Source organism: Colius striatus, chromosome 4 (assembly GCF_028858725.1).
Source record: "Colius striatus isolate bColStr4 chromosome 4, bColStr4.1.hap1, whole genome shotgun sequence".
Taxonomy (NCBI): Eukaryota; Metazoa; Chordata; class Aves; order Coliiformes; family Coliidae; genus Colius; species Colius striatus.
The window spans coordinates 38,630,073-38,643,303 of record NC_084762.1 but is presented as its reverse complement, the minus strand read 5'-3'; the positions used below and the strand labels follow the sequence as shown (position 1 = coordinate 38,643,303).

The following is a 13,231-nucleotide window of genomic DNA, read 5'->3' as shown; positions in this document are numbered from 1 at the left end:
TTCGATTCATTCTTGTCCACTGCTTTCTTGCATGTAACTAAAACAATAACTTTCTTTTTTAAAATTATATAAACGTTTTTCTCAGAAGTCATTCTTTTTGCTAGATCCACCTCCATTAGCGGTACAATTAATTAAAGTCATGATCACCATTGCGGACGGCACAGAACGCCTGTGTGACACCTCATTTTTCAAGTTCGGATGAACTCGAGCTTTTTCAAATTGTTTTACTTTTATAGTTTAGATGTTTCTTTCATTCAGTTACTTGTGCTGACACTATATTTTAACATTTGGTGGTGGGCGTCTATGCGGCTTCTTGAACACAGGCGCAGAAAGATACCCTCCTGGGCCGTGATTCCGAAGGGATCTGCCACCCGAATAAGAGATGCCGCGGCCGCAGTGATCTGACAGCGTGCCGAAAAGTGGGTAAAATTGCCAAGGCCAAGGCCAGCATCTGGCCTCGGCTCTACGTCATGGTCGCGGGCGGCGGTGGGGTATCTTACCCCCCGCTCCCTCTCCGGCTCTGGAGACACGTGCCGCCTCCCTGGAGTCAGCAGCCCGGGCAGCCCCCTGGCCCCCGGCGGCGGAGAGGGCAGGGGAGGGTAGGGCAGGGCAGGGCAGGGCGGACGCTGGAGGCGGGCTCCGCGGCCGCGGCGCCGGGGGCGGTATCTCCGCTGCGACCCGCCCACCGCCCCGCCCGCCGCCCCGGCCGTAGGTGCGGGCAGCCGCGGAGCAGCCGCCGGGCGGTGCGATGTGAAGGGAGGCCGGCAGGCTGCGAGAGCGGCAGCTCAGGGGAAGCGAGGGGCTGGCGGAAGAGCGGGGCCGAGCAGCCGCTCCCACCCCCGGGGCGGTGTAGAGCGGAACGGCGCCGCGCGGCCGCGGGAGTAGCGGAGCGCGGCGCGGGCCGCTGCCTGCATGCCAGAGGCGCCTCCGGAGCCGGCAGTCGGCGGCACCCAGGAGGGCCTAGGGGAGAAGAAGACGGAGAAGGCGGTGGCGGAGGCAGAGGAGGACTCCGGACACGGAGGAGAGGAAGCAGGCAGCGCTGGCCATGGCCTCCAACTTTAACGATATTGTCAAGCAGGGCTACGTGAAAATCCGCAGCAGGAAGCTGGGGGTGAGTGAGCTCTCTTTTCGCTCGCCCTGCCCAGGGTAGGGGCGCGGCGCGGGCGGCCTGGGGGGAGGCAGTGCCCCGGGCCACGGTCGCCGCCTCAGGGCGCGACGACCTGCTGCTGCCGCCGCTGTCGGTGCACCGACTTTAGTGCCTTCTCCGTAAGGAGTCAGTGAGGATGCACTGCCATTGCGCCTCGGACAGAGCCAGTTTCTCTCCTCTCCCTCTCTGGGAAGGCACCGCTCCTCCCTTCTTTCTGAGCGAGCCCCTTCCAGGGTCACTGTCCGCGAAAAGCTTCGTCCCGTCCCACTATTCCCCCCCGAGTCCCACAGCGCAGGCCGGGGCAGACACTCGCCTTGGAAGTCTTGCCCCCCCGCCAGCCTGTCGCCTTGGTGCAGCCGGCGGGGGCTTGGGTGGGGGGAGAAAGGCGCGGGCAAGGTGTCTGAAAACTTTATGCACGGATTTTCCCTCCCCCTCTCTCCCGTTTTGGGAAGAGGCTGTCTTCAGTCATGGCAAGGTCTGAAAATATTGGAGGCTGGTACCAAAGCAGCCCATTAGTAACTGGAAGTAGCGTGGGAGTGGTAGTGCTCGACGGCGTGAGGGGCTGGGGAATAGGAGATAGCAGCAGGCTGAAGGGCAGAGAGGGAAGGGGTTGACAGCCCCATGGACCAAAAGACAGATGCAGGGTCTAACTGTGATCGAAATCGGAGACAGTCTCATAGCAGAGGGTGGCTGGCTTCGATACCCAGCGGGATGCTCATTGAAGCTGAAGATAACACAGATTGGCCGTGGACCCTTTTCCTGATGAGCTACAGCAAGCCTTGAAAAGCTATGAAGGTGGAGCAGAGTGCATGTAGAGGACAGGATTTCCTAAACTTCAGATGGTGCATCAGTTTGGTCTTTCTCCTACACTTTCTGTGTGTGAGAAGGCTCAGGAAAACTGTGTGCCCTGAGGCCTCTGCTGGTTTTCACGGCTATTGGTGTTGCCAGTAACCCTAAAAGAACAGTGTCCCTGTGGGTTTGATGCTAAAACTGACTGGGACTGGAGGGATGGCTAAGCTGCTTCTTTGGATTCATCCTCGTATTTTTTTTTCTCTGGATGTGGAGAAAAGTGCATGGTTGCTGCCTGCCTTCCTCTCCAGGGAGAGACTGCCTCTCCTGAAACCTAACCGAGCATGGGCCGTGTGAGATCTGACCTCCTCCACGTCATGGTCTGTGAGCTTATCGCAGTGCTAATATTTATCTCTTCCCTCTCCCCCTTCCCTCCCTTCTCCCTTTCCCCCAGGTGCTGTGCTTTACTTGCAGACATGGTGTGCAGAATGGGGGGAAACTAATCATAAATTGACCTTTGGAGCTCTTTGCTCCCTTGACAGGGCTATTAATTCCAAAAGACCACAGAAGAGTTTGGTGCAAATACTTAATAATGCCAACTCCAAATGTTTGAGAGATAGTGTAAATCCAAAGAGAATGGATGCTCGTATTAACGATTTTGCAACCCAAGTCATTCCATTCATCAGTCAAGCATTTGTCTCCGAGAAGCATTTTCTAAGTCTTAGTTTGTTTTTGGCAGTCCTCTGCTTAACCTTTGCTCATCAGTTTTTCCTCAGCTCAGCAGTATTATTAGACAGGCCCAACACAAAGCAGTGAGATGATGGTATGACATTGCCTTAATGATGGTAGTTGGATGTGGAGTTAACCTATTTGATTTGCAAATCTGTATTTGAAGGTATCTCTGAGTCCTTAGTATGAAATTATGATTATGTGCATATCTATATATGTGAATACTTTTACATACCTATATGTATATGCAACAATTGTAGGGTTTGTATTACAGTAATCTTGGATGATACTTGCTGAAGTTATGAAGACACTGATTTTTAGCTTAAGTAGCTTGAATATTTTGTTTTGAAGACAATCTGATTTTTTTGAGGGGGTGGATGTATAACTGGGTTTTTTTTGAGTGGGTAATATTCATGGTGGGAGTAATTATCATACTTTTACACAAAGCATAATTGAAACAATTTTTACAGTGTCTATGGAGGATTTTCTATGGAAGAGGTGTGTGGGGGTGACAATTCAGACTACGCAGCCTCAGGCAGGTGGTAGTATAAGCTTAAATATGACATATGGGGATGCACAACTGAATAAATCTCTTAAATACAATGTAAAATGGATTATATTTTATAGAAAATAGCATAAAAATTCAAATGAGTATGATGGTTGAAAGATATGAATATATGTGTATATATCCATAGCTAATTGGATTCTTGTGACTGAATTTCTAAATTAATGCAATTTTTATTCAACGAGTGAAACATTAAAGGTTTGTATTTTTTTCCCTTATCGCTATCTCCAAGTCGGAATCTTAATGAGTTACACTAGAACTGTCATAATGTAAGTGAATACATCAGTTTTCAGGGATATAAATGTCTGTTAACAAATTAATGCTTTTAACCTCCAAAAATCATAAGAGGAGGGAAGAGAACCATGGGTTCTGAAAACAAAGGCTAAGATCATTTTGAAACATGTAAATAGAAATACATCTCTTACTGGTTATGTTTTATTTGTAGACACTGGAAGTTGTTGTTGGCTTTTTTTGTCTTAATAGTATATGTCTCATGAAAATTAAATTGATTAGAACTTGGGGAGATGATGTTACTAATTTTAGTGCTAAGCTTGAGCAATAAAAGTAATTCTGGAAGCCAACTCATTATTGAACTTCTTCCAGGGTAGCTTTTATTTTCTCTTGTTTTGTGACTGAGGGAGCCCTGGCTGGGAATCAAATGGAAGATACTTCAATGTAATGCAACTGGTGAAGTTTCAGGTAAAACTGGATGACATAATACCATAGAGGAAAATCTGACAATGTATTTAATTTTGTTTTTTAAAAAAAAATCAACCAACAACTTTGGTGTGACCTTTCTGGTAGAATTTGATTTTCCAATAATTTAGTTTTCAAAAACCCAGTAGTAAATCTTCTTCTGATTGCCTCCTTTTCTCGATTTTTGTACTTTCTAAGGTAGAAATTTATTATGAATCTTTTTTTCACAAGGTATCACATGTTTACTTCTGACTTACTATGGCTATACCTTGCTTTAAGTACTTGCTACATACTCCCCACATATATGCAAAATGTATTTGTAATATGTATGAGTGCCATCTTCAGTCATGGAGATGGACAAATGTCCATTCTGAACCAAGTGGTCAGAACATGTAGCTACTTTGTCATCAGTAAGTGATCCTGGTTAGAATGATTGTCTGAAGTCAGAGCTAGTCTTTGACTTGTACCTGAGTCTGAACGGGAATATATGCCAAGAAATACTGTGAGAATTTGCCCATATTTTTGCTTAGTGATACTGGATCATCAAGGCTTTTTTCCTTCTTTTCATCATAATCATCAAGTGCTTATCTACCATTGGCTTTACATCTTAGTGGACTTCAGTATATTTTCTGACAGTCCAGTGTTTTCAAGTAGACCCCATTGTTCTGGTATCTTCATGCTGTTAAAATAGCTTGTTTAGATGTAGGATTGGATACTGAGCATGCCAAAATGAGGAGCTTCACCAGCATCTCTGTTGTTGGAATTTGATATCTGCTTCCATTGGGAATATGCTTTCTGCCATGGAGATGTCAGGCCATAAAGAGACCATTTAGCCTATCTCCTTACTTTTGTTAACTATGACATGTATATAAAACATTTCTATGGTGCCTTAAAATTTTAAATCTGTATTAGAAGCCTACATAGTAGGCAGTCTCACATGTGTATGTGACATCTTCATCAAGGTATTGCAGATATCTTTCAAACTTAGATACTGTAGTCAGGGAGGATAGCTAATTAAAACATCTTTTGAAAATCTGCTCCCTGCAGCCTAAATATGCTTTTGGTTTCAGTGCTCTGGCATTCCTGCACTGTTTGATACTCTGCTTTTCTCAAATATTACATAAAGGAAATACCTCATTTGTGCAGCCATTACATTTGACCTGTGTGACTCTCCTTTGAAATAAATTTGATTGTAATGTGGTGTGCTGTTCAGATCAGAATAGGTCATTTGTGTAGTGTGGAACAGGACTGCGCTGCCTTTGTTCTTTTGGAATCTTTCATACTTGTGTCGCATTAAAATTCATATGACACGATCTTTTTTACTGCTCTGGCTGTGCTTATAGGCTGAAACTTTCTTGTAGCAGATTGGAATCCCCTTGTCACCTCCTAATAAACTAAACAGTGAGGATTTCATGCCATATTGAAGTGGTGCTTCTTAGAAAAAAAAAATAACTTGATCTCACATTAGGAAGTCTAGTTAAAACCAAGCAATGTGTCACTTCTATAGTATCATTTTGACCTGTATTAACCTTCAAAGTCATAATCTTTTTGTTTGTTTTTTGTCTTTTCTTTGGGGGAATGCCTTGACCACAGAATGAAGCATCCTATATACTGGTTTTCATGTGTTTCTGCATACTGAGTAGAATTATTTCCTGAGTGGTTCAGCTTATGCTCTGATACTACTATTGGAACAGAAAATAGTACCTGCCTGTCAGTCTTGATTGAGTAATAAAACTCAAGTTGCTCTTAGTCACTAAATGCAAAGTTTTTGCCATATAAAATGCCCTATTTTTAACCATATTTTTAGATCATTACAGGTACCTTTTCTGGAAATGAACATAGTCTTTCTCCTTCTCCTGTTAATGGTGTCTTCAATCAGTCAGCACTAACAAGGCTATGAATAAGAACCTCTGATTGCAGCTTAGTTCCTCGTGAAATAGCGCAGAAAATCTTACAGAATCCTAACATTTAATTGATATTGTGTATGTATTTAGGGTGAAGAAAGTAAAGGGATGTGCAAAATGTCCTGAGTATGAGAATACGCTGATTGATGGCAGCAGCTTTGCAAGTGGGCCATGATGAATATAGAGGGCAGAGGAAAGGTTCTTCTAATTCTTTGAGTTGCATAGCATATTCTAAGAAACAAACAAGTGAAAACGCCGGAGCAAATTAGTGCAGCCTGGAATGGATAAGCTTTCCATAACTTATTTTATACTATTATTGCTGGAAAATATGCTCAGCCTGTTTGAAAGCACCAAGATTGCCATTTATAGCTGCATCCTGATGTATGAGCTAAACTACAAATAATGTCTTTGAATATGAAAATAATAAAAAAGAAATTATAAATATGTAGTTCCTGATTTTAATAAATGTCTGTAAATTTTTAGAAAGATCCAGGCTGACAGGATTTAGATGCCAGATTCTTTCCTTCCATCTAAAGCAGTTTATTTTTCATACTAGTTCAAGACAATCTGAGATACAGAATTTAAAGGATTTCACTGTAATCTATTAAAAGAAGCTAGTCACATTTACTACTTAATACTGAAAGTATCATTCAAAATACCAGTAATTACTGCATTCAATACTACTTCTTGCTACAGTTACATGAATGGATTTGAGGAACTGAATGAAAAACCATATGGATTTCCAATTTGGTCATTATAGAAAGAACAATCATTTTGAGCTTTTGACTGGTTCTCATTGATTAAGCATATTGTTCAGGAAATAGAAGTGTATTACAGCTGTTGTAAACAAAGACAAAAAGTCTAACAGTTCTTTATGCTGATGTTTGTGTTTAAAAAAACCTTGTGAGTCCCTCTTGTTGATAAACACTTTGGAGTTGCTGTGTTTCCCAGTTGCATTTCGTGATGTTCTTTTCCACCTATTTTAGTTCTCACAAGGTCTGATAGCCATTTTGTAATGAATACCACTTATTTAAAGGGACAAAAGGTTCTTCTTCTGCAGAAAGCATATTGCATCTCTGTTATCAATGGATTGTAGGTGCTTCTATTTTTACTCCTGTGTGTAATGTTATTAGCCTCAGTGAGATTACACCATAGCTGTATGAAGATTACACAAAGCAGTGTTTGTGGACTTGATCTCGTTTACTTGCATATTTTAAGATGATAAAATTTTATTGAGAGTTTATTTGTATCTCCTGTAAGGTTTTGCCTTCTGGATTTTTTGTTTAGGAATCTGTCATTTTTGTCCTGATATGGACAGTAAAGACCAAATGAAAAGACCCTGAAGCCAATTTAAAGGAACCCATTAACTGCAGTGGCTTTGGTTCAGAGTCCAGGTGGCAACCTTAACCGCATGCACAGAACATGAATTTCTTTGTTGTAAAATGCCCTTCCAATCCTAATCAAAGGATATGTCCTTTCTCAAATCGGTAATTGTGGAAGAAACTTTTTCTATGAATCCTTGAAATACTCAAAGAATTATTCATGTAATTCCAGTTGGGAGTTTTCTTCTTAGTTTCTGAGAAGTAATCTCTCTTCAAATCATTCATTCACATTTTTGCAAACAGTGCAAAATGCTTTACAGTGGTTGCCTGGCAACAGCATAGTCAGGCAAGAGCATATGTGAATCAGTTGATAGCTACATGTATGAATGTGTAGAGAACACATTTTAGATAAGTACTAGTGAGGAATTTCAAAAGAAGCTTTTGTTAGGGATTTTTGAGTGATTTTAATTTTTTTTTTTCAAATTATTTTTTTTAAGTATAAATAAAGGGATTTTGAGTCTGTATTATCCTGGAAAGTTTGTAATTTATTTGGGGTTTTCTAAAAGATCTGCTGGTTAAACAGCTTTTCACAAATGTCATAGTGTAGTTAATATACTTGTGTGCAGTCAGACCAGGAAATCTAAAATACTTTCTTTGTTGAAGATGAAAAATACTTTAATCTGTATATATTCTGGATTACATGCCTCACTGTTCTTTAAGAAACTATTATTGAAGCAAAATGTAGGTATTTTACTGTATCCTGTAGCCTTTCAGATCCGCTAGATTTAAAATAGTAATACCAATTTTGTGCAGCATTTCGTATTTTTAATCTCTTCAACCTGTAGTGCAGCTAAGATTCAGAAAGATACTGGTTTATACTTTTAATCATTATTTAATTGAAATATAAAATATATTGTTGAATTCTAAATACTATGAAATATCTTTAACAAAGTAAGCAAGGACAAAGAAGGAAACCTTTTAGTCTTAAGCAGAAAGGACAAAATTGCAAATGTTAAGAATTGAGTGAGAATAGATTTTGCAGTAACTGTATCGTCACATATGTACTTTCTTTCTCTTAAAGTTTTTTTTTTTTTACTATTCCGAATACGTACCCACATATGTCTGAGAAGAACATTTATGTCATTGTTTAGCACAGCTAGTAAAAGACTAACTGAAAACTTGATGCAAGTCAAGAAAGTTCCAAATACTGAGATTTTCAGCTGTTAGGATAATTGAATCAACTGACTCCAGGAGTACTACTAACTAGGATAGACAGAATCTGTCTTGGAAAGCTCAGACCAAAATTGAAGAGTTTTGAAGTTGAATGTAAATATTGAAGCTTGCGTATAGATTAAAGAAATAAATAATGCAGTCCTTAAGGTAGTGATGAAATACACTGCTTTACAGTGAGTGCCATAACAAAATAAGTCCTGCAGATTTTGCAGCTTTTTAACAAATTTTTAACAAATGTAATGTGTGAAACGTCATTGCCGTCATACTGAGAGGTTACAAGACCATGTAAATGGAGCCTCAGAGGAGTTGTTGTTCACTTCAGATGCACACAGCTGAGTAAGATAATTAATGCAAGTATGTATATCCTTTAAAAGATTGATCCTTCTGTCTGTTGTTCATTTGCCAAACTGGCCCTCATCATCTCCAAGGTATCTAGAATGAACTTTTGGAAAAGTCATACATGTCACTAAGGAACTACAAACGCACAGCATTGACTAGATCTGGAGAGAGTTCCACATGGTCTGCCTAGTAAAGAAAGGCACTTCATTGTGTTTCCTCTACTTCACTGCAAAAAGAATTCATAGCAAAGTTTAGTATCGGAAGTTTTGCACTACCAAAGTACCAAATTAGGACTATTTTTTTCAAGCAGGAAGCTCATGATGCTTCTAGTATACTCTGTCTTTTGTCCTTGGAATACTTTTTTGAGACATTGTTCATCCAAGATCCCCTGCCCTCAGCAATAATTGGTGTGTTCTATATTATCATGAAAACTTTTTTTTCATGCAGAGAGAATAAAATACATAAAGTCTTACAAAACAATAATGCAAAAGGGTTTTCTGAAGGAATAATAATAATAATAATTAGTGTTTCTGAACAGTATGGCCTTTAGGCATTGTTGCGATAAATATAATTTATATTTATTATCATTGCTTTTATTTTCTGTTGTAGAGAATGCAGTCTTTGGTGAAGTATTTACTTGATACCATAAATGTGCTATCTAGTTCAAATACGCTAAAAGATTGTGGAGGAAAAAAAAAAGTATGAGGCTAAACTAAGAATGGAGAAAACTTCCATTTTAACTGAGGCTGTTATACTAAATTATTAATTGCTAGATCAGTATAATAATAAATTACTTTGAAAAGAAACTATTTTGCTGATGAAAGTAATTTTTGTTGATGCTGTTATAACAGTAATGCTTTCTCTGAATTATAATTATTTTTCTTGAAACCATACTTTAAAACTATTTCTATGAATACCTCATGAGTATTTAGAGTTTTCATATGAGAAAAGAAAAAGAACAGGGTTGTTTTTGTGTTCTGCCTCTTCCATACAGGATATTGAACTCTACCATCTCATGGTCACTGCAGCTGAGGTTGCCTCCAACCATCACATCCCAACCAGGCCGTCTCTATTCGTCAGTACCAGGTCCAGCAGCACACCCCTCCTTGTTGGTTCCTCAATCATCTGCAACAGGAAATTGTCGTCAACAATCTGTAGGAACCTCATGCACTGCGCGTACTTGGCTGCGTGGCTATGCCAGCAAATATCAAGGTGGTTGAAGTCCCCCATGAGGACCAGGGACTGTGATCGTGAGGCAGCTCTCAGAAGGCCTCATCCACTTCCTCCTCCTGATCAGGTGGCCTGTAGCAAACTCTTACAACAGTATCACCTGCCTTGCCCTGCCCATTAATTTTTACCCATAAGCACTCTCCACGCTCCTTATCCCAACCCAAGCACAGTTTGGTACACATTATTAATGCTTCCTCACATAGAGAGCAACTCCACCTCCAGGCCTTGTCAGTCTGTCTTTCCTGAACAATACATAGCCCTCCATGGCTGTGCTCCAGTCATGGCAGCTGTCCCACCATGTCTCTGTGACCGCAATGAGGTCGTAGCTCTGCATCCGCACCCACGTCTCCAGTTCCTCCTGCTTATTCCTCAGACTGCGAGCATTGGTGTAGAGGCAGTGCAGGGGTTTACTCAGACGGGTTTCCCTGGGCGGGTGCAGGAGGTTCCTCCCCAGTTTGGCTCTTTCTCAGGGTGGTCAGCCTTCCGTATCTCAGCCCAATGTGCAGATGAAGGGCACTTATCATTGCATTCCCTGTCCTGCCCTGTTTCGCAGCTAGAGGGGACAGCTTGTTCTATTTTGCTTCTCTCCCCACCCCCCCAAGTCCCTTAGTTTAAAGACCTCTTTATTAAATTCGCTAGCCTACTGCCAGATATTTCAGGCTGGGTGTCAAACTTCTGAAGAGCAGCTCTGCAGAGAGAGACCTGGGAGTCCTGATTGATAATAAGCTAAATATGAGCCAGCAATGTGCCCTTGTGGCCAAAAAGGCCAATGGCATCCTGGAATGCATCAAGAAGAGTGTGGCCAACAGGTCGAGGGAGGTTCTTCTCCCCCTCTACTCTACGCTGGTGAAGCCTCATCTGGAGTCCTGTGTCCAGTTCTGGGCTCCTCAGCTCAAGAGGGACAGGGAAGTGCTGGAGAGAGTCTAGCGCAGGGCCACCAAGATGATCAGGGGAATAGAACATCTTTCATACGAGGAAACTGGGGCTTGAGGAGGAGATTGAGGGGAGATCTTATTAATGTGTAAATATCTAAAGGGTGGGTGTCAGGAGGTCGGGACATCCCTTTTTTCTGTAGTAGCTAGTAACAGGACAAGGGGTAATGGGATGAAGCTGGAACTTAAAAATAAGAAAAAACTGTTTCACTATGAGGATGAGGGAGCAGTGGCACAGGCTGCCCAGAGGGGTTGTGGAGTCTCCTTCCTTGGAGGTCTTCAAGACCCACCTGGACATGTTCCTATGCGACCTGCTCTAGGTGAACCTGCTTCTGCAGGGAGGTTGGACTAGATGATCTCTAAAGGTCCCTTCCAACCCCCACCATTCTATGATATGATTCTATGTTTTTGGGTTTTTTTTTGGCAAAACGAAAGCAAGCTATAGCTGCTCAGCACATGGTCCTTTTGGTTGCTAAAAACATTCATATCTCTCTGACTTCTGTAGCAGGCACTGAAGATCCTCAGCATCTCGTATGATACCATTCTTAATGAATGTCCATTGATTACACAAGACCAAATACTGTTAGACATATTGTCTACTCTTAGTGACTCTAGCATTTATGTTGCATGGTATTTACCTACTGTCCAAGAGATGTTGAGACTCATCACCTGGGATTTTATTATCTGAGAATAAATTTATTGAGTTCTTAATATCAGAGGTGGGGAGGATATATCAAGCTGTAATTATAAATTTATTTCCAAAGTTGATACTTGGTATTATTTTCAAAGTTGCAGGGTTTTAGATCAATCTATGTATACTGTTACTGATAATCCTAAAAAGACAGACTTGTAGAAATACAATTACATAAAGAAAGAATCTTTGAGTGAAGAGATATGTAATGCTGCTTCTTGCTTTTCAAGAAAGAAATGTATGTGTGTTTTTGTGTGTGTATATATATATCTACGTGTATATAAAAGAACAAGGACATCCTAGCAATAAAGATAGAGGTTAATTATCCATAGTTGTTATAAGAAGCACAGTAAAAAAAAAAAACTTTTTTGGTGTTTCCACCCCCCCCCTTAGTCCTCTTATTTAACTACAGTAACATTTTTAGAGGTTTTTCCACTGTTAATGAAATAACCTCTTTCTAAAAGATAGAAATATTTATGTTTATGTGTTGGGCAATATATAAGAAGAGTGAAACATTAGTCTTTCTCAGAGATATAATTTGTAGTCTTGAGCACTCTGATTCATTCCAGCCTTATTCTCCATTATACTAAGCTTACTGTATACCACAAATTTGAAGCTGCATTAAGGCCTTTTATACTGCCAGCATAGTGAAGAATGCTGTCAGTGTAAATGAGAAACAGGCTTTCTGAACTTTTCTGTCTGCCAAATAAGTATAATCTCTTTTCACCCACCACTTTTTTATTTTGTCTATTTCAGCTATAAACCCTTGATAAATTCTTGTTTTAGATATGTAGATGGCTAGCACTGATCATAATGAAAATCATTATTTGGTGCTGCCACTGTACAGAAAACACTATAAAAATTCAGAATTTATTTTTAGTAGTTTGAGTCACAGAACCAGAGAATGGCTAAGGTTGGAAGGGACCTCTGGAGGTTATCTAGTCCAAAATCCCATATCAGGCAGAGTCATTGTCAATGTTGCTTGAAGACTATTACTTTTGGTTGGAAAATAGATTGCCTTGAATTCTTGTATGAAAAGCCTCTTTTTATAGTCAGGATTTGTTCAAGTGTCTGAGCTATTTAAATTTTTGGTATATAAAGAAAGTAAATATCTTGCTTTTTTTTCCTGTCATCCTTCCAATAGAAATACTTACTCATGAATTTTCATCTTAGAAATAGATGTCACTAATAGAAAGACAAGAATTCTAAACTGAAGATTTTGATAAGCCTTATGTCTCTTTTGCCTTATTTGAGATGGAATTGTAGCAAAAAAGCCAAAATCTTGACTGATTTAACTTTTTCAAGTAGATGTTGAAAATGTCAAAGCTACAGTTGGTCACATCTTAACTGGCAGAACAACTCTGAAAGCTGAATACAGCCCATGAGATGATTTCAGAATTGCTAGAGTTACTAGTTTGCAATTGTGGATGTAAATTTCTGACACTAGACATGCAGAAATCAGCTATTTTTTTCAAATATTACATAATCGTCAAATGCATTTCACACAATCCAACAATCTTATTTTAAGCAGGGACATGGGGGTGGCTGGAGATGTTACTACAATGTCTTTTTTCTTTCCTACTACAATGTCTTTTTCCTTTCCTGATGTAGCATATCACTGGTTAGATTTTGATAACACATGAATTTTCCCATA

General features: G+C 40.4%; 1 protein-coding gene across 1 annotated transcript in view; it reads left to right on the top strand.

Moving 5' to 3' along the window:
* The first annotated feature begins 886 nt into the window (after window positions 1-886).
* DOK6 (docking protein 6) overlaps window positions 887-13,231 on the top strand; it is a 246,126-nt gene continuing 233,781 nt past the window's right edge. The window contains exon 1 of the mRNA XM_061995510.1: window positions 887-1,111. Within this exon, the coding sequence (XP_061851494.1) occupies window positions 1,046-1,111 (66 nt within the window). The 5' untranslated portion in view covers window positions 887-1,045. The remainder of the gene's footprint in view (window positions 1,112-13,231) is intronic.